The sequence below is a fragment of the Rhyacophila brunnea genome, unplaced genomic scaffold (assembly GCF_057557595.1).
Source record: "Rhyacophila brunnea isolate RB1 unplaced genomic scaffold, BYU_Rbru_1.0 scaffold_13, whole genome shotgun sequence".
In the NCBI taxonomy this organism is placed as follows: domain Eukaryota; kingdom Metazoa; phylum Arthropoda; class Insecta; order Trichoptera; family Rhyacophilidae; genus Rhyacophila; species Rhyacophila brunnea.
In genome coordinates, this window is record NW_028232785.1 from 30854632 (window position 1) to 30876866 (window position 22235).

The 22235-nt window shown below is 35.2% G+C and overlaps 1 protein-coding gene and 1 long non-coding RNA gene across 3 annotated transcripts; one reads left to right on the forward strand and one right to left on the reverse strand.

Moving 5' to 3' along the window:
- Window positions 1-2923: 2923 nt before the first annotated feature.
- LOC147077258 (uncharacterized) lies at window positions 2924-8098 on the reverse strand. The gene is made up of 3 exons (XM_085940783.1): window positions 7966-8098; window positions 6990-7441; window positions 2924-5316 (listed from the first exon to the last, which is right to left on the reverse strand). Exons 1-3 carry the CDS (start codon window positions 7976-7978, stop codon window positions 3040-3042), a joined length of 2742 nt encoding a protein of 913 aa, XP_085796909.1. The 5' UTR covers window positions 7979-8098; the 3' UTR covers window positions 2924-3039.
- Window positions 8099-8548: 450 nt separating this feature from the next.
- LOC147077259 (uncharacterized) lies at window positions 8549-20407 on the forward strand. Of its 2 annotated transcripts, XR_015069793.1 has the most exons (5): window positions 8549-8807; window positions 13356-13478; window positions 17122-17244; window positions 19232-19318; window positions 20177-20329. It is a non-coding gene; the product is annotated as an uncharacterized LOC147077259 (long non-coding RNA). The 2 variants fall into 2 exon arrangements; XR_015069792.1 differs by lacking the exon at window positions 8549-8807 and having other exon boundaries at window positions 13369-13478; window positions 20177-20407.
- Window positions 20408-22235: the final 1828 nt, after the last annotated feature.

Consider the following 22235-nt stretch of genomic DNA (forward strand, 5'->3'; position numbering starts at 1 on the left):
ACATGAATAATAATTGTAAGTATGTCGACCATAAAATTTCACGGTGAAGTGTGTGCTGCATCCTACGTACAAGTTTTCATATACACCGCAGACTTGTGTCGTAAACGAACTTAATTCTTACGATAAACCGGTACTGCTCTACTTAGGTGATCCCATAAACCCGCTAGTTTTAACACCCGTAAACTCAAAGACACACACATCATGGTAAGATTTCAAAAATCATTCATGACAACCACGTCGTAGGTACCTCAAGATCTTAAAAAATCTCCAGGAGAAGGCGGTCACAGATTTCACAGGTATTATTTGAGCAAAATGTTATTAAAAACCGGAGAAAATGTGGATTATTAATATTATCATTAATATATATTTACCTCACCGCCCGAAGCCACACTGCGAAGATCCTCCGACAACTGCTGAAGTTAAAGAGGCTGTCAAAAGACTGAAGCGCAGGAAAGCTCCTGGAGATAATGGCATCCATGCAGAATTTCTGCTCTGCGGACTGAGCGCTGTATTGCCGTCCTTATGTGACCTTCTGCACGAGGTATGGGAAAGGGAGCAGTGCCCCAAAGGCTTGAGGGATGGTACCGTTGTTACTCTGCACAAAAAGGATACCTAACCCACAAGACTAATAATTACAGAGGAATCACTCTCCTCAGCGTTCCCGGGAAGATGTTGGCGCAGATTCTCCTGTACAGGATTAGAAGTCCCATGCTGGACGTTTTGCGTGCGCAGCAGAGTGGATTTGTCCCGGGGAAGTCCTGCTCAGAGCATATTTTAACTCTCCGATGCCTCCTGCAAAAGTACCAAGAGATGAATATACCTGTCGCCTGCTGCTTCGTGGACTATGAAAAGGCATTTGACAGTCCTCATCGTGAGTCTGTGACAAATTCTGCTAGGCTATGGTGTCGTACGCGATGTAATAGATGTTGCCAAACAGCTGAAATGGAGATGGGCGGGGCACATTGCTCACCGAAAGGACGGCCTCTGGACAACCGTCATCCAGTGGTACCCAAGGGGCACGAAATGGCCACAGGGTCGCCCTAAAAGCCACTGCATTGACGAACTGGTAAAGTTCGGCGGAAATACGTGGCAGCGAACGACACAGGACCGAGAGAGTTGGAGAAAGCTTAGGGAGGCCTTCATCCAGCAGAAAATTGACCCCAGCTGATGATGATGATATGTATGAATATTTTAAAATTATGTACCTATGTTGAGAACATTGGACAAAATCGGCGCTGCTGTTACAGGGTGCGGGACATGGTGACAATCGAATATTTTAATCATATTTTGAATTTTTTTAAAGTTGAAGTTACTTCATATCAGATGTAGATATCAATTTCTGATGTTAGTTATATAGAGATATATTTACTTATATTTAAAGAATTATTCGATTTATAAAATCTATTTTATTTAAATCTGTCAAAAAAATCACCGGTTTGGTAGGTATGAGGTATTTGGGTGAGTAGATAACATATAATGGCCCTCCAACTTCTAAATAATTATCTATATTGATGAGTATAATATTTAGCTCCAGTTTTAGTATATATATCTTTATTTTATCATTAACTTCTAACATAGACTTTTTACCTTTTTCATTTTATATAAAAAAGGCTAAAAAACACACAAAAACCTATTATTGACTTGTTTTCTTGATTCCAATTATACACAAAATTAACTCAAGTTACCTACAAGTATTTAAAGGCTTTATTTGAATTAAATGAATAATAAATTACTTAGTTATAACAATTGTAGTAATTATTGTGCTTTTTTAAGTGATCCTCAAAAATTCAGTCTCCAATGGGTTAATAATGTACATTTTAAAGACAAAGAAAAACGTAGGTACTTACATAAAAACACGTTATAAAATGTGAATTCGTTCAGGATCCCATTTTATTATTATATACAAACTGAAGTACCCGGCTTCGCACAGGGTCGCTTCGTGGATACATTTATCTTAGATATTAAAAAAAGAATAATAAGTAATTATCTTTTTAATATTAAAATATCTGTGTCATATAATATGGCAATACGAAAATAATTCTAATATGAGTAAAGGTCAAATAAAAGAACACTAAATTAAAATCGAATCCAAAATATGTAAACTTTATTAATAGTATTAATATGTAGTAAAAATTTCAAAATTGGATGGAACAAACAAACAACAAACTTTGTATTTTATATAACACTAGAAACCTTCGCGGGTGTGGGCATAACAACCGACGAAAGTTTCATTACAATCCGATGAATGGTATAGGAATCATACGAATAAAATAAGATATACCTAATGATGAAGAAGAAGATGGTTTTTATAATTCAGAAACCTTCGCGGGTGTGCGCACAACAACTCACTAAATTGTCATCGCAATCGGATGAATGGTATAGGAACGCATACGGGACAGGCAGACAGTCATTAATTTTTATATATAAGATAGCCTTATAACCTTCGCGCAAGTAAAAGCAATGACTTGACAAAGTTTTATCGCAATCGGATGAACGGTATGGCAGCGCATAAAATATGAACAAACAAACAAATATTGATTTTTATATATTAGATTATTTAAAGTTAAGTTTTAATTTAGTTTATTAAGCTTTCTCCCCTCCGTCTTAGACCATATCTGCACATTAGTTGGAGAATATGGACACCACACGGCGCCTTAAAGAATCCCTGTCGCTCGACAGTCTTCTTGCAGCTTACCAGGTCTTGACAGCATTCTGTATACAGTTTGTGGATGGTATTTAGCGGTCTTCTATCTAAAACTTGATCTAGGCTTGAAGAACAGGAAAATTAGGTTAAGCCATGCTGCTCCAACATGTGACCAAGCCAGGTCCAACGTCGCCTCTTCACTCTCAGCATGATGAGAGGCTGTGTGGTCCGATCTTTAACCTCCCCATTTACTCCTAAACTTGTACCACGGCACATAGATACGGTTCCGAAGACCATTCAAAATTCAGGCCTTCACGTCTCTAGAGGCACAAAAATTTATTTCCGACACCATTTAAAAAAGACATCTGGCATCAATGCTGCTAACAGATGCTGTTTTATGTATCTGCGTGAGTCTTCATATGACTAATAAGATTAGATAATTGCCTACACGTAAAAGAACATTGATGACAACTAAAAGGCGTTTCACCACTGTGGACCACTCTGTGCGCGGTGAGAACTTGTCTATTCCTACACGCAAAAGAGCATTGGTCACAAGAAAAAGGTTTTTTAAAACTGTGAACCATTTTGTGCCTTCTGAGATCGCTGCCTCTTCTGCATGCATATTCACATTGATCACAATTATACGGCTTTTCACCAGTGTGTGTCATCAAATGTAATTTCAGTCCATTTTCCCTCAAACTCGCATAAGCGCAAAATGAACATTTGTACTGCCTATTAGCAAAATGAATCTTTTCATGGTCACTCAATTCAAAAGCACTGTTGAAACTAGACGAACACATTCGACAATGAAGACCAATGTCTTTATTTTGATTTATTGCTGTGCCTTCAATTATCTCCAAGTCATTATTTTTACTGCAGTTACCATCTTGATTTGTATCAAATATTTCTTCACCAACTTCAGTTAAGAGACCTGAACTCTTCTGACATTCATCGATATAATTTTGTTCAATTGTTTCATCAAACTCTATCTTGACTTCCATGAATGGAATTTGTAATTGTTCAACGATATTGGGAGGTTTAACTAAGTTGTTTTTTTCTTCATACACACATGTTCCAGATTCTTTTGTCTTCGCACTATGCTTGTCTTCCCTACATGCTCCACTATCATTCTCAAGAAACTGATCTGCTACTTCTTTTTTGATATCGTCTTCATGAATTATAATTGTCATTGGATATATTTCACCCAAATCTTCTGATGATATCATTATTTTTTCATCGGCATCATTAGTCTCTATTTTAGTACAACTGGGTACAGAATTCGTATGGCTAAAAAGCATTTCTTGATTTTGTTTCAAACAAAGTGTGGACTTATTTAAACTTTGATTTTCGTAATTATAACAAGAATTTTTTATACTATTTTTACTCTTAGACACTTCTTTCAGAACTTTATGAACAATCTCTGTTTCATTTCGATCTTTTGACTCCATTACGTAATTTATGACGTTAACTTCGTTCTTAGTATTATCTTCAACACTACATACAACATTTTCAATATTAAAAGATTGCTCTACGATATTTGTATCTACAGAATCTTCTTCTTTCACAACATTTTCATTAATCATTAAAGGCTTTACTTCATTCTTACTATCTTCAGATTCTACGACGTATTTTATAAGATATACTCCTTTTTTACTACCACAACCACTATTATCCTCATTAGGACAATCATTGTTATGTATATTAGTCAGATTTATTTCCTTTATACCTTTAGGGGATACCATTACTGTTTTATCAAAACACAATACAGAATCACTTTGCTTGACGGGATCCAAATACATCGGATAAGCAGCAGTCGAATCTAAGCATGAACTTACTGTTTCAGATGTAACATTTTGTTGGATGCTGTGATTAAGTTCTTTGTGGTTTTTAAGACTCTCTCTCCATTTGCACGTAAAAGTACACATATCACACGTATGCACTTTTACATCGTTATGTGTAAATTTATGGTGAGCTAATCCACTATTAGTCTCAGATGCATAAGAACAGATGTCGCATCTATACGGCGTTTCACCGGTGTGAGTAATATTATGACTTGTTAAATTAGCTTTAAGGCTACACGCAAAAGAGCATTGATCACAACTGTACGGTTTTTCTTTGGTGTGGATCATTTTGTGTGCTCTGAGAACATTGCTCTTTCTGCATGCATATGAACATTGATCGCACTTATATATTTTTTCACCTGTGTGTTTCATCATATGACATTTAAGTGCGCTAAGGCACAAACTCGCATAAGGGCAGAAAGTGCATTTGTATAGTTTTTTGCTAATATGAATCTTTTTATGTTCTTTCAATAGAACAGCGTGGCTGAAACTAGATGAACATCTTTCACACTGAAACGGTTCATCTTCATGTGTAATACTTTTAATGTCTATTATTTTACTGCAGTTAGTCTGATTTACATCGAGTATACCTTCACTGGCATCAGTTGAACCATTTTCGTGTTCAGTAACCTCTTGCTTTACGTCGTTTTCTTCAATAGTTATTTCATCACATTCTGTTTTCATTTCCACAAATGGAAATCTGTCGATATAACTACAGCTTTTCAAATCAATCACTTCTTTTTTGATCTCGTTGACTTCTCCACGATTAACCTTGTCACTAAAACTTGGCATGGTCGATTCTAGATCAGTGGCAGTTTTTATGGTAGCCATCTGTAAAAAATAAAGGAAAGGTAGGTATATAATAAGCAGCGCTCGAAATGGAAAAAATTACGAACCGGAGCGCTTGATAATTTTACGAAAATATTAACACTGTTACTTATCTGATTCTATACATATATATGTATTTAAAAAAAAAACGATTTTGTTAGATTTTTTTAATAATATGACATATCTCGTACAGACGGTCAAATTAATATTTACACGAGACGGGACGATAATTTTGGGGATTGTATGAACCGGAACGGCGCTCTGGCGCATTCCGGTCCATTTCGAGCCCTGATAATAAGTAGGTACTTATGACAGCGCTCGAAATAGAAAAATTTGCTTAACGGAATTATTGAAAATATTACGATACCTACATACTTGTTAAGTATCTAATTTATGTATATTTTATAAGATAAGTGTGTTAGATTTTTTGTCAATATGGCTTATCTATCTCAGACGGTCAAAACAGTTTTTCCACGAGACGGAGCTATAACTTTCACTTCACATGGACGTACTGAAATATGACTACCTATATTCTAAATCATTAGAGCGAGAAGTTTAAAAGAATACTATTTTATGTAATAAAAATACTTTATGCAGTCATCAAATGTTTCAAATAAATATAAAGGATAATGAGGCTACAAAATTATGTAAATAGATTATCTACAACGTTTAAGGAATGTCCAGGATCATGCTTTTAAAATAGCATAAAAGCTCCATTTTGACGTACGCTGAGCATGTGGGCCATTAAGAAGCTTTTCCTGCAGCCGGACTTTTTGCCCATGATGAACTTTTGAGGGCTTTAGTTAAAATTATAAATATATTCAAATTATTCGTAAAAAATTTAACAGTTCTACAATTATGATGAATACCAAAATGAATACATATTTTTAAATGTCAACATAATAAATGTAGGTATGTAGGTTTTTGCTATAAAATAATATTTAAGAAAAATTAATAACTTGATTTTATTGATGAGCATCGACTTCTGTTTTTTTAATGATTAAGAAATACCGGTATTTAATAAGAAATACCGAAAAACCGGTATTGACATTTTCATTCGGTATTGCAATCCCTATACCAAACCCATTATTGCTTAGTATCAGAGGTCGAACTGGACCGGAGCGCAGTACCTGTTCATGAAATCCCCAAAATTATTACCCCGGCTCGTTGAAAATATATATTTTGACCATCTGAGCGGCCATATAACAAAAAAATAATCGGTGTGTGTACTTATATGTACGCGCGGAAGAAGTTATACTTCTTTGGCGTAACAAAACAAAAAAATAATTGGTTACATGTGAGTAGTACGTATGCAGTTCATCGTTGGAAACTTATTCGTTCGCCGCAGTACGTGAAACATGAGTTCGTATAACATTTTATCAAATGACGAGTTCTTCGTTGAACATTTCACCGTGGAATACATTTGTACGTATCTTACAAAATGCGGCGAGAGTTTTCAAATAGTACTGTCCCAATTAGATTATACCTAAACTAACCTAACCTAGTAAAGACATCTCCACATGTTGTAGCATACGTACAAAATATACTCCACGGTGAAATGTTCAACGAAGAACTCGTCATTTGATTAAATGTTACACGAACTCATGTTTCACGTACTGCGGGGAACGAATAAGTGTCCTGCGGTGAATTGTTTACGTACAAATGAAAATAATTACCTCACCCATCACTATGTCTTGATTAGAAAGGGCTTGTAAGAATAAGGCTTCAGCTAATTGTTCCTTTTTTTTTGCTCGCCACAATCGCGTACGCTCCGCTGATGTTAATGGATATTTTTTGGTTACCCGGCCGTTACAATGCCGAGGAGAAGTTTGCATATTATGTACCTCATCTTGTACAGTAATAATATTACGATTGTTCTGTGTTGGACTAATAGGAGCTTGCTGACCTGATGGTTCGGGAGTCATTACACATATGTCTTGGTTTGAAATAATACTGGAAGGGCCACTTGCCGATTTTTCACTTTTTTGTGAAATTATATTATTTGCAATTATTTTTTGACGTAGTCTGTGAGCTCGAACACGTTCTGCTGTTTTCTTTCTCTTTTCTGTTTGATTACGATCGCGATATTGTTTACATTTCTCCGCATTTATTGAAGGCATTATGAAAACTAAAAAAAAATCAAATTACATAAATTAGTCTTTCAAAGACAGATTGATAGAAATAAATATAATATAAGTATACATTTATATCAACTTTAAAAAATCAAATTTTAATATATTTTACAACGTTTTTATTAGGTCGTATTCTTATTTGTCCGGTGGTTGTTTATCCGGTACAAATCTCGCAATCGATTTTTAACTAATATGGACCTAAAAGGTTGAGCAAGTGGCAGACATCCATTTCTTGTAAAAACAAAATCTATTAATACAAACCTCCAGTCCGTGGAGGCCTATATGATCCTATTAGGATCGGACATGGTCTAGGTTTCTGGTTAGTTTTGAGAGTGACATCGTTGTTGACTTGAACGCTTCCAAATGTCAAATGAATTTGTACCTAAGCACGTAGCCTGCCACATTGCAGCACATGCCTATTTGGCCTTAGCCGAAGAGAATCCTTCTCAATATTGGATGGATGGATGGTAAAATGAAGCACGAATAATATTGTTATGAATGCGGATCACAAAATGCTTACATTGTTTGTACATGCTGTAAACATTATTCAAATAGATTGGCTTTCATTTATTTCATTTTTGACTATATCCATTATTATTGAGGTAATATTTCGACGCTAGTGACAGCCACGATAATACGAAACGGCAAAAGACAAAACATTGGAAAAAGTTGCCATTATTAATCCAAGTGAATAAAATAAATTTTAATTTTAATCAAAAATTAAAATTACATGACATGAAAATCTATCTGCATATCATTTTTTTAAATATCAAACATTTAATAGAATTATTTCTTTTTCTCTTAAATTTGGCAGTAAAAATAAATAATCATTTTTTTCTGGCTGTGCGTATTGTCTGTGGATTGATATGACAGCCAGTGTTGCTAACCGTACTATAGTTACATAACATTATATTACAATACTATAATTATTTAGAATCAGCGAAAAATTTAAATACATAATTTGTATAATTTTACGCCAAATATGCTAAAAATAATATAATTTTTAAAGGATTCAAGACGGAAAGTGTTCTTCTACTATATTATAAACAGAAATACTATACGTTTTACGCTTTTGTCCTCAGCCAGAAAAAGATGGCAATACTGATGACAGCTTTGATTTCACGTTTTGACATTTGATTATTGTCTCATACGAATCTGTTGCATAGATAATAGCCAGGTTGTAATCAATTTATTGCAATGGACATTAAAATCGAGCCTCAAGAGGAATTGGACTTTAATACTGAAACATCCAGCATTGACATAAAACATTCCCCAATACAAAAATCATGTCTACTTGCCGATACTTCGAATTGTTTCATCAAGCAAGAATACAATGATGAAACGTTCGACAACATTTCTGAGGTAGGTAATTATGACTACTTCAATACCAGTATCGCTTTAAGTTACATACTGAAGACATTTTCCTTCTTATAAATGGAGCCTACATAATATGAAAGCAACTCTGAAACAAACGATATTAAGTTTACTTATTTCACATCCTAGATCTTTGTAGCAAATGTCACAATTTAAGGTACACTAAAACAGTTAATTACTTAATCTGTCGACACAAGATTGACCCAGACCACCGCCATCTTTAGATTAATAAAGCCAGAGCATAACGTTTTGCCCAAGCAACGAGTGGTCCACTTTTCAGCTGTCAAATTCAGATCCCAGATTGCTTGACATATTGATTCGCCCTTTCTCGTTTCAAATTGAATTATAAAAAAATTCTCAAATCAAATATATTAACTATCAGTGTTATTTATAGATAATATACATTCCTGTTATTCATCAGCTGTCAAAGTCAGACTAGTCCTTGACTAGACTAGACTAGAATTGAAGACAATGATGACACATAATAATACCTACTTAATATTAATAGTATTTTGTCGCGTGTCCGGAAACTTGTACGTATGCAGTTCGCCGTATCACACTTCACCATGAAAATATTGTATCGGAAATAAATGGCCATAAAGACCGTCCAACCTCTTTGGGTCATATAGTAGGTACTGACATAAAATTCATATCTAAATAAAACAGGTTTTTTGTCGGTTTACACGTCTTTATAGGAAGCCAGCAGCAAATAAATTTTGAAAATAGCCGAAATACTGGATTATTTGTTAGGCTAGTGACGTTCACCCCGGTCCGGGAATAGTCCTAAAGGTACTTTATCTGCAACCGGTCCTGCCCTCGGGCCGATTAAGAACCTTTGTTTGGCTAGCTCGATACTATTCGGGGAGAGGGTGATCAACTAAAGTTCTCGATTGACACTTTTGGAATACACTTGATCATTATTATTTAACTTTATATTATTTAGGACCACTACCTAGTGATAGGTTAGCACCTAGATCATTAATTATCCGATTGTCTTTCAGATCGAGCTTATTTTCGTAAATATTTACGTAAACGTCAAAGACAGCTGACTATCTGTCACTTCCCTTAGTATTAGATGTTTTTCACGAAATGTTTCGTTGGTTGTTTTTCAAAATAAAAATGAAAACTCCTTTTGGTAATTCAATTCAAATTATTTATTAAATTATTCTCGATAACAAATTTAATTTCTTTTCTTAATTAATTATAATCGACAATTATACACTTTAGTTTAATTTCGAATAATTACATAATTATTTTATACTCTTATTTAAATTAATTATTAAATGAAGTTAATCAATTATAATTATTTTATGTTTAATTAATGTACGATTACACACTTATAACTAAGAGTCGCCGACCGTATACTTTAAGAAACTATGCTCCTTTTATATATATAATAGATCGCGAATAGATGACGTGTACTATGACGATATGTTTACTATATCATCTGACAGCTCGAACCACGTGTCGCTTACGATGACGTTTCAACTCGTGACACGCCGTGACGTCAGACTACGACGTGACCGAAATATCTCCCGAATGAATATCGGAGAAATATCTAAGAGCCCGATGCTCAATTCGTACTTACCATAAAATAACAGTAAAAATTGTAAGTAGCCGAAATCCATCTGTTAACTATAGATTATAGATATAAGGAATCCTTAACCATAGACTACTTTTCGCCCCCTTGCCCCCCTCCCGTATTGCCATTTACCACTGACAGCTGCTCTCAAAATAAATTGACGTGGCTTTAAAACGGCCAATACACTCAAATTCATTTAACAATTGATCTCAATATGGGTATTGAACAACTATTAAATATCCGTGACATTTAATACGACACATTTTCCCTTATTTTCTTGATTCTGTACATGTCTTAATTTAGTAAAACCGATTATCGAATTGAAATGTCAGTATCAATGAATTATGAATTAACTTTTCTTATTCAGATTTAGATATTTATGTAATATTAAACCAATAGATAGGTAGTTGAAATATATAAGTACTTAGTTACCTACACACCAACATGGTAATATTAGTTTTAATCACTCCATATAATTATTCACATCATGGCATATATTTGTAATAATTGTAAATGACAAAATCTGACATTTCAACGGCAAGTGTTACCGTATCGGGAAAAACATGGTCAAAAAATAACTTATATTATTCACTAATTGCGGAGACATTTAATCATTTTTATTAAATATTAATTGTGTATTTATAGTTATTGAATTTATTTTGTATATTTTTCATATTTTTGTCATCGTTTAACAATTACAAAATAATTTACCTAAATTATGAAAAAGAGAATTTTTATATATGGTAATATTTTCAATAGAAAAACAGAACGAAACTATTGCAGATTTGGTGGACCATAGACAACTCGATCATAACTATGAAATGCTTTCTGCATAGTGTTTTGTTGTAATTTTGTTGTAATTATGACAGACGATTGTGCATAGGGCTCTAAAACTAAGCGAATTCGGATCGCCTCCGGGCACAACCTCCCGGGAATACTGAAAAACCGACGACTGACTGTACATAAAACGCAGACCGTTATATAGACTCCCAGCGGGAAAAACCCGAGATTTTGACGTCATTCGAAATATGGACCAATGGGAGATCGTTCTACCTCCTCCACAGAGCTAATGGCCAGAGTATCGGACCAATCATAGAAAAGCTGTTTATTTCCCGGCTTTTCCGGAAAATTATGATCATTCAATAGAATAAAAATAGATAATTAATTAATACCTATAGGCGGTACAAGTTTAATAACAATCGTGAAAGTCCTTATAGGGCTTTTGACACAAATTGTCCAAATATCTGTTAGTTCGTTTATCGAGCTAACGGAAAGGAAAAATGAAAATATTTTCGCTAAAAATAATACGTAACAAGGACGTGAGTCATTAAAATCACCGTCCAAGAACATGGATATAATAAGACTGGCAGAAATCGCAGTTGTCCGTTTCTTTTATGCAGAACTTTTGCGGGCTAATTACGGATAGCCGGAAAGGGTTGCGATTAAAATTTATTCAATTATATTTATAGAACACTTCAACTTAAAGGTATAACATTAGTTTCAATCAAAATTTCTATGACAAGTCTTTATTTATTGAGTTTGAAAATTACCTATTTTGGGTAATTTAATATTGATCTGTCGAGGTTAATTGACAGATCTAAAGAATAATTTTTATTCGTAAATTAGGAGAGCAACCGAGTCCTCAGACTTACATTATCAGAATTTCCATTTTCGAAATTCCTTCATTTAACTTTTACAAAAGTAGGTACTTAAATTGGTACCCTTTTTATTACGATTCGAAATATTAATTTATTATTTAAATTGAGTGTGCGTAATCAGTACTTACAAAACGTAATCATTAGATTTTAATTACGACAATATTTGATATCATAATTTATTTATTTAAGGCATTTGACTTTGGCCGCGGCGAAAACATCGCGACTCAATTTAGAAAAATAAAATTTATTTTTATATAATTCAAAATCAGATTAAATAGAAATGGACATTTATTTACAATGTTTAGCAAATGATATCTCATAAGTCGTTTACAATTTATTATTTATTTTTAACCTTAATCCTATACATTTCAATTACTTACATTCCACCTTATAAGACCATTTGGTCCCCTTGAAAAAAAATTCATCCGTAGTTCATTCTGAGGGGCTATATGTCACTCAGACTGCACTACGGGACTCAATACACAATAACTATAGCTTTGTTTAGAGATTGGGCACGTGTTTTTCAAATAAAATCGACATTCACGATCGGATCGAAAAGTTGTGACGTCACTAATTTATTAAGGAAAAATGCCGGCTGAGGGCCTACATTTTGGGGCCTTGTCACTAGGTTAGTTTTTTATTATTGAATTCATGAATTTTGCCAAAATCTGCTATGAAAATTAAATTAATGTTCATATTGAATGGTCATCTCTTTCTGATAGAAAGCTCACTGACACAAGGCAAAGAAGGCAAGAACTGTGCAATGGTGAAATGTTTTACGTACAATTTACATGTAATCATTTTGTCGTCGTGTCAGTTTAAGTGTTTATGTTTCAGACTCCTTTCATGTTATTTGCAGGAATTTTCCTATGCTTCCATTGAGAAACAACATCTGAATTTGCCAGATCCGGGACCCACGACATTATAAGCCTGACGCGTAACCGCTCGGTCATCGTAGGACGTAGATTGTAGAATACATGCATTAACCCAAGATGGCCGCACGGCTTAAGCGTTGGCCAATAGCGTTGTGGGTCGCTGGTTCGAATCCTGGGTCTGGCAAGTGCACATATTGTTTTTCAATTTGTGCATGAGTCAGAGTATGGACTAATAGGTTGAGCAAATGGCAGACATCCATTTCTCGTAAAAAAATCTGTAAATACACACCTCTACTCTGTGGCGGCACTTATTAGGATAGGATATGGTCGAAATAAATATTAGAAGGTGTTAGTCATAAGTAATTTTTATGGCTATGCCCCCTTGATCTATAAATGCATAACTGAGCTCTGTTATTTTTAGGCTGATATTAAAACTGAAGTCAACACAGAAGATATAGAATTGCCAGTAGACTATGATTCGATTCATACGTTTGATGAATTCGAGAAACAGACTAATAAAACAACAGTTGAAGATGGTTCGAAGGTAATTTTATTGTTATGTACTTTAACATTTCTTTACTACGAGACACTAGCTTGTTTGCCTTTTGATCAGTGTAACGACGGTTCAAATTCTATGGCTGGATCAGACTTCATAGTAAGTATGTAGCTTTATAAGTTGACCTCATGGTCCCCACAAGGGGGGGGGGGGTTTAGGACAATTTGGCACCGGACAACTGGACGCCACGGAATTCAAAAATAAATAGACGTTAGGTACTTAAAAAAAATATTCAATATTATTTAAATGGTTATATTATGATTTAATAGTTGGTGAGAATGTAAATATGCAGACGTAAACAATGATTTAATCGTGCATATGTTTAATTTCCAACGAAAAAAGAGTTTTTTTTATTTTATATAAAGCTTTAGGCATGGTAATTCTCAATCCGTGATAAGGAATAGGTACATTATGTTAAGAGTAAAATGAATTCAAACTACTAAGTAGTAGATAGAAACTGATTAAAATACCTCGTCGACGTTTTGTATACGTGTCTACGACAGTGCGGCGTCCAATTGTCCGGAGGCCAGTCGTCCCATTCCCGGGGGGGGCTGACAGGACTCTAGGCTCAGAAGAGGCCCGATTTGGCAAGTCGATCAGCTAATTGAAAAAAACACCACAATTTTGCTCTAATAGTAAAAAAAGTCGCCTGCGGCGCTATTTCCCTTAATGTACGTCAACATTTCAAAATATGTGGCTATGCGATAGAGGTGAGTTGGAAATACTGTCACCAGTTTGTGTACTCAAGTTTCGGATGAAACTACCCATACTCAGTATGTGTGGCCCAATAAACTTATTCCAAAAAACTTGTGATGATATTATCGCGAGTCGCTGTTCTGGTGCCTTATGTTGTAACTTGCGAGTAGAAGTCGCCCGGTCGACATGACGTCATATGACATCATTGTGACGTACTACCGGAGAGATTCAATACCATTCGAGAAATTAACGCTACTTAAATACTGGCGTTATCCATTGTCCCCATACACTTATAGGTGTTTCAGCATAATAAAATCTATGGTGAGCCGTGTACTTGGGCGGCTCGCCTCGATGCGTGTATTGAAGTTACGTCACAATTACGTCATGTCATCGGGTGACTTCATGTCACAGTTATAACATAAGGCCCCTGTGCACTCGCCAGTTAGTAAACTTTCAACACTATTGACATTAAATGCGCGCGAACGAAATAGCACTTGAATATAGGTACATTTTAATTTATTAGTCTATTACGTTCGAATGTATGAATAAAAGGTCGTAAATTTTGTGTCAGCACAGTGGTGAGATGACGCACAGGCTTAAGCTTGTTATATGACCGCTCAAAACATGTTTACAATTAAAAAAAACACTGTTTTTCATTTTTGTTAACAATAATATTGTAACTTAACAGAATAACAACTCATAAATTTTAAATGTGCTTAAAATTTTATAATAAATGGGACTATTCGACAAGCGGAGCTCAGCGTATTTTTAGCGATTCTATTGAAGCCGATACCTATTTCAAATGCTAATATGGAGTTGGTTTTAGTTTCAGTTGAGTATGAAACTTTTACGCACGCCAAACGATCTATATAGTAGTCCAAATACAAATAAGTATTTTGGAACAAGTTTCTATACTAAGTATTTTTTTTACTGGTAGTAAGTATACTAAGTCTTCAAAATCTACCAATTTTCCCATCTCTACTGTGCGGTGCAATTTGATGTGGTAAGCCGGCGCTCCATTGGCACGCAAGTCAGACGATTTAGGCCCTCCTCCCACGGCGCAACTGAAATCTGGTGATACTGGTTGGTGATGGTACTCATAAACTGACAAATGTGATGATTCGCACACGGCGCTACTGAAACCACTTGAAATAATAATCACATAACCTCAAACTGTCAAACTGGACCATCAGCTGTTTTGTACAAAAACCAACAACACGCACGCTGCCGCGTTTACTTGAATAAAATTAGGTTATTTCAATTTTGCTTGTCTTGTACTTTTGACGTCTTGGGTTGTAAATGGTTTTTATAGCATGACACTTGTTCGCAGTGCTACCAATTTTGGTAAGAAAATATGATTTTTCACCGAATCTAATGATGTTGGTACCACTGTTTTACGGTGACTGGAAACTTGAGAGACCGCGCGACTAGCATGTCGCATCTCTTTGCGACCGTTTTGATGCCGAGAGATTCCAGTCTCGCCGTCAGCGAGCGGCCATTGAAAAACATTAGCTAGATACTGGCTGGAATTTTAGTTTCAGTTCCGACGGACATAAGTTGCGCCCTTAACTTTTTAATCCGCAGACCAGGCTCGTTGGATTTCAAACATATTTGATATTTTACTCTCCGAGTTGCCAAACTTCGCCCGTCGATCACTACGTAAATTCATCATTCGGACCGAAAAAATCTGTAATTGTTTTAAATATTTTTATTGATTGATTTGTTAATTTACACATTCGAAAATGAGAGATTTATCAATTATTTTTTTATTTGTGTTTATGAAATTCATAAAAGAAAACGTAAAACTTGTGTTGTTTTCATTGCTCTATTATTTTATGCAAGTCTACATATACATAACACAAAATTATCGGAATAAAAGGATTATCGGAAAACATTACGATAATCGCAACTTTTGACAGCTCGACTTTTTTATTTGTTCTTTGATCAGTAGCAGAGCGTAGACAAGTCGGACGATTTAATGTCCTCGGACTTTTGGCTTGCCAATGGAGCGCTGGCAGTATGATGATTGATAAATAATTAAATGATAATTCAAGCGTAGTATTTTATTTTATAACTATTTTGTGTGTGTTTCTTGACTTACAAAATGGATTTTTATCCAATATGCGGAAGGGTTCCATATTACTTGGGTACCACAAAAAGAGGTCGCGATCAGTGCTTCATAACATTATGCTGAGTGCCAAACCAAAAATCAACTGGATTTATTTAAAATCGCTTAAAATACACGGAATACTCTTAACCCTGGGTTTCCGGAAACCACTTAGGGAACATTACTGTAGAAAATCACACTGTTCTTAACCTTAGCGATAGGTAAGGGGGACGCCATAGATACTGGCCTAGGTGCCCGCTTCAGAATGTGGGGGCCATGGTTGCCATGGTTGAACTGTCTGTATAGAACCAAGGCACCAGTCTAATATGATAATCAAATAACTAACTACGATGTGTACTGATACAGTACGATAGGTTTTTACCTTGGAATACCTATTAATCTGAAAAACAATCAATTACCTATAAACATATAGAAACACAAGCTGATCGGTATGTATTTATCAAGGAACTCAGAAATAATGGAAACTGAAATACCTAATGGGTGTGGAGTAACAGACAACTTATCTATAGTGTGGAAGATTATGGGATAAACTTAAACACGTGCCAAGAATACGTCATTCTAAGCATGTGCTTCGAACTGACAACAACTGTTCTCAATTTATGCACTAACGCTCATTCGATATTAGTGTATTTGAAGGTTGAAACACACACTATTGCACGTCTATAATATGTGGTTAATTGTAGTAAAAATCAAACAAAAGCATATCAAATATAAATCGAATCAAAAATATGTAAATATAATAATAAACCTTATTGTAATAATGTAATATGGTAAAAATTAATAAAAGCATTTTTATTTTATTTTTAGAGCAAAATTAAAATAGAAATTAATAAAGAATACACAGAGGCACCTATAAGTTTTGTCTCTTGTTCAACATTTGAAGAATTAGATGGACATTCAGAACACGAAACACTGCATAATAGCTCACAGGTAAATAAATAATTTTATAAATATTATAAGTAATTGAAGGATTAACCCCACGATGGCCGAGCGTCTTAAGCGTTGGCCTATAACGTCGTAGGTCCAGTGACGTCCCGTGGGGGTAGGCAGATTGAGCGTCGCTTGGGGGCGGCAGTTACTCGAAGGCCGGCAAATCGAGGATAATCCTTAGGTTAGGTTAGGTTAATCGTTAGTTATATATATATATAGAAATAGCTACCTAAACTTATTAATAACGGAAATATCCTTTGATTAAAAAATCACCTCACTGGTTGGAAACAAAATGTATTAATCAACATACATGATTTAACAGGACTGTATTTTTTGTTGGGTTCGCGATGGCTAGTTTACTTCCATTGTCCTTGGAGGTCACGTTTTTTAAATTATAGGTAGGTACACACTTGCCTAATTTTATCCAAATATTTTTGCCATTCACTCGCGAATTTTGGAAGATGTCAAGTGTATTTTTGAACGTATCTGAAACCTTACTCACAATATTTCTATTGGAGCAGAGATGGAATTTAAATTTGATTTAGTAGGTAGTCATTTTGTCGGTAATGTATCGATACAACACATTTCTTAGATTTTTTTGTCATGAAAGGATAATGAAAAATACTGTATAAAAAATGGGGCGGCATTTTGTCTAGGGACGTCACTGCGTGGGTCCCAGGCTAGAATCTTGGGTCTGGCAAATACACATATTGTTTTTCAATTTGTGCTTGAGTCGGAGTATGGACCTAATAGGTTGAGCAAGTGGCTGACACCCATTTCTCGTAAAATCAAAAATCTGTTAATACAAACCTCCACCCTGTGGAGGCCCATATGATATAAGGATCGTATATCATGGTATAAGAAAAAAGAATTACAAAATCCAAAAGAACTTCTCGTTCCTTATTCTTTCGTTGGCACGTACTTTCGCCAAACCTGATTACCTCATCAATCCAGTGGACGCTTGTCTGCCTTTTTGTATTGTATTATATCTTGAGATCTGTCCAGTAATGACCTATTCTTCGAACATTGTGGCATGTCCGTTGTTCAAGGTCGTACACTTTGTATTATGTTTTTTATGTTGGGTGGAGTGATAAATGTTAAGCATAGCACACTGGAGTCGACAATGAATAAATTGTGTTGGGTATATGGCCCCCTCATCCTTAAGCGGGCCCCCAGGCTAGGATTTTTGGCAAGCTCCCCTACCTATCGTTAAAGATAAAGGCAGTGCGACGCTCTACAGTAGCGTTTTCTAAATGGTGTACGCGGTAAAATTAATGTGTATATTTAGTGTTTTTTTTTGTATATTTTAATACATCCATTTGAATTATGAAGTTGTCGAGTATCAAGTAAAAAATAAAAAAATGTATCGTACAACCACATAATTTTAAATAATAACACCATTGAAGAAAAGTAGCGCCGCAGGTGAATTTTTTTTTTACTATTAATAGAGAATTTTTGATGTGTGTTTATATGACTTAACTGGTCTCGCGACGCCGGTCCCTTCATGAGCCCGGGCCCCTAGGCTAGAACCCTGTCAGCCCCCTTTGTGGGGGCCATGATTTGGTACATGGGTATTGGATATACATCATTTTATTAGTACCTATGAGCAATTCTAAATTTAATAACGCAAATTGTCTGGTCGAGGGGAGTTGGATATACATAAATGAGATGAGATTCTCTTGACTATCTGACTTGGGAAATTGATATAATAATGAATTTAACGGTTCTTGTCAGTTCTTGGGGAAAATAAATGATATTAATTAATTAAAATGATTTACTATTTCTTTTGTTTAACGAATAATTCACAAGATTTAAGAATGTACCATTCTAATAAATGAACATACATACTTCTGAAAACACTCATGAGAAAATATAGCCAATAGAAAAAATCTTTATTCGATAAAAGTAAGACGCCCGGCAGGAATCGAACCTGCGTCTCTTGGGTATAAATAGTGTTGCCATTCAAATAAGCGATTTCACTTTTCAGGCGAACTTTAGACCTCATATTGAAATCAAAACGGAGATCTGCTATGATGAGCAAGGAGAATATTCAAACTATGGCAGTGTTTCTCAGGTAATTTATTTATTTTAAACATACATAGTTTGAAAACATCTCATGCATATTTCTTTTCTTTCGACCATGTCCGATCTTAATAGGATCACATGGGCCCCCACAGAGTGGTGGTTTGTATTAACAGATTTTATTTTTACGAGAAATGGATGTCAGCCACTTGCTCAACTATTAGGTCCATACTCTGACTCATATACAAATTGAAAAACAATATGTGTACTTGCCAAACCCAGGATTCGAACCTGGGACCCTCCACAGTATAGACCGGCGCTTAAGCCACGCGGGTATCGTGGGTGGGTATACAGAATAGAAAAATCTTTTTGTAGAAAAAAAAAATACGACTCCCGGCTGGACTTGAACCTGGATAACCTGGATTTGCGGCAGTATGCTTTCCCAATTAAGCTAAGGGCATCTTACTAAATTACAACGATTTAAACTAGTAGTTCTTATGCCCACGGTGGCCGCGCGGCTTAAGCGTTGGAGTATAACGCCGTGGGTCCCAGGTTCGAATCCTGGGTCTGGCAAGTACACATATTGTTTTTTCAATTTGTGTGTGTCAAGGTATGGACCTTATAGGTTGAGCAAGAGGCTGACATCCATTTCTCGTAAAAAACAAAATCTGTCGATACAAACTTGTACTCTGTGGATGCCCATATGATCCTATTAGGTGGTCGAAAGAAGAAGTTATTACATGAAATGCTTTTCGAAGTGCGTTATAATGTTGGTTATCGGTTTTAGTATATTAAATCACTCCTCCTGGCCACCCTACTACCGCGGTACCGTCCCTCTAAAACGAAACTGCTACAGATGTATTTTTTAATTATTATTTTATTTAAAAAAATATATTTTTTGTTTTTATAGATGTCACCTGATCCACGAAACATTAAAAATGAGACATCGACCAGCATTGAAAAAGAGGTATTTTTCACCTGCAAAGTTTGCCACACTGTCCACGAAACCATAGAAGCTTTAAACGTTCATAAAACTATCCATAGAGAAGATAAAACAGCAAGTAAAAGTGAAGATACAAAACATAAAAAGTGCAATAACGATAAATTGTTTAAATGTGATCTATGTTCTTTTACATGTGGTAGGTCAAATTATATAAAAACGCATAGAATGATTCACACTGGTGAAAAACCGCATAAATGTAATGTATGCTCTTACAGTTGTACAACGTTTAGCGACCTAAAAAAACATGACAGGATTCATACAGGCGAAAAACCATATGAATGTGATGTGTGCGCTTTTAAATGTACGACAGCGAGTTATTTACTAAGGCACAAAATCAAACACGTAGGCGATAAGATACACAAATGCGATCAATGTTCTTATAAAAGTGAGTTGATCAGTGATGTGAAAAAGCATTCAATAATCCACAGCATTGAAAAACCCTTTAAATGCGAGGACTGTGATTACACATGTATACATCCGCAGTATCTAAAAAAACATGCATTGAGACATAGCGGTGAGAAATTATTCGAATGTGATGTTTGCTTTCACAAATCTGCAACATCAAGTGATTTAAATAAGCACAGAACTATACATTCCGGTCTCAAGCCATTTAAATGTAAATTATGTCCCTATAAATGTATATCGAATAGTTCTCTACAGAGGCATCATAAGCTTATTCATACAGACGAAAAATCACACAAATGTGATAAATGCGAATTTAAATGTGCTCTTTTGGGAAATTTGACTAGACACAAAATGATGCATACCGGTGAAAAAAGATACGCATGTGATAAGTGTAGTTACAAATGTACGACATCCAGCGATATGAAACGACACAGGAAAGGGCACGACGGTGATCTGTTATATGAGTGTAAAGTTTGTCCGTACAAGTGTTCAACTAAAGGTTATCTCACCAGACATAACAAGGCAGAGCATACTTCGTCTTCTGTGCCGGGACCTCTGACTGAGGGTGATGATTCAGACTATTCAGCCGTTGGCTAGTCTTTAAGATAATACGAAGGGCTTGTGTATGGTTACATGTAAATTGTACGTATTACATACAAAAAGTAAGACATTACGTAAGAATTGTACCAGCATCTATCGGGTATCGCGCCCACGCACATATACCAATATGCGAACGGAGTCATACTTAATTGCGACAATTTTTAACTAATGGATTTTTGTAGTTATAGTTAGTGCGTTTGGGAAAACAGATCAGGGGCTCTATGTTAGAACTTGCGAGTGCAAGCTTCCCGGTCGAGATGACGTCATATGACATCATTATGACGTACTACCGGAGTGATAATAGCATTCGAGAAAATAGCGAGTGGTCAGACAGCGGCGCTATTCATTGTCACCATACACATATAGGTGTATGATAATAATATTTTCTATGGTTATTCTGTGCGCGGTCGGCATGCCTCGAGCGTGACGACACAATTACGTCATCTCGTCTGGTGCCACACGAGACGAGAGTTAGGAAATCGCGGTGCAGAGTGTATTTTTGGCGTGTGACGAAGTTGCGCGCGCCAATTTAACACATAATTTCTTATTATGATTATATTCATTTCGGTCTCAAGGGACGTAAGCATGCGCATAGTGTCATTTAGTTATGTAAAGAGCACGTGTTGTAAACATAACCAATATTGTGTCATAATAAATGTATATGTTTATAAACAAATTTATGGATACTAACATTCTACACTGTTGATTTATATTCATAAAACTTTATTTATATTGGAGTGTATATTTATTTTTCATTGTAAAGATTGTGTATCAAGATTTGAGGCTATATTTATGTAAGTATTATAATATGAGTAAAATTATATATCAATAAATAAATGAATTTTGTGAATATTGAGTTGGTAAATAATTCAAAAAATATATTAAAATTTGATTTTTTATTAATTCACCATGAGCACTTCTGAATCGATTATAACCGCTGTATGGCAAAGATTAGTTTTGG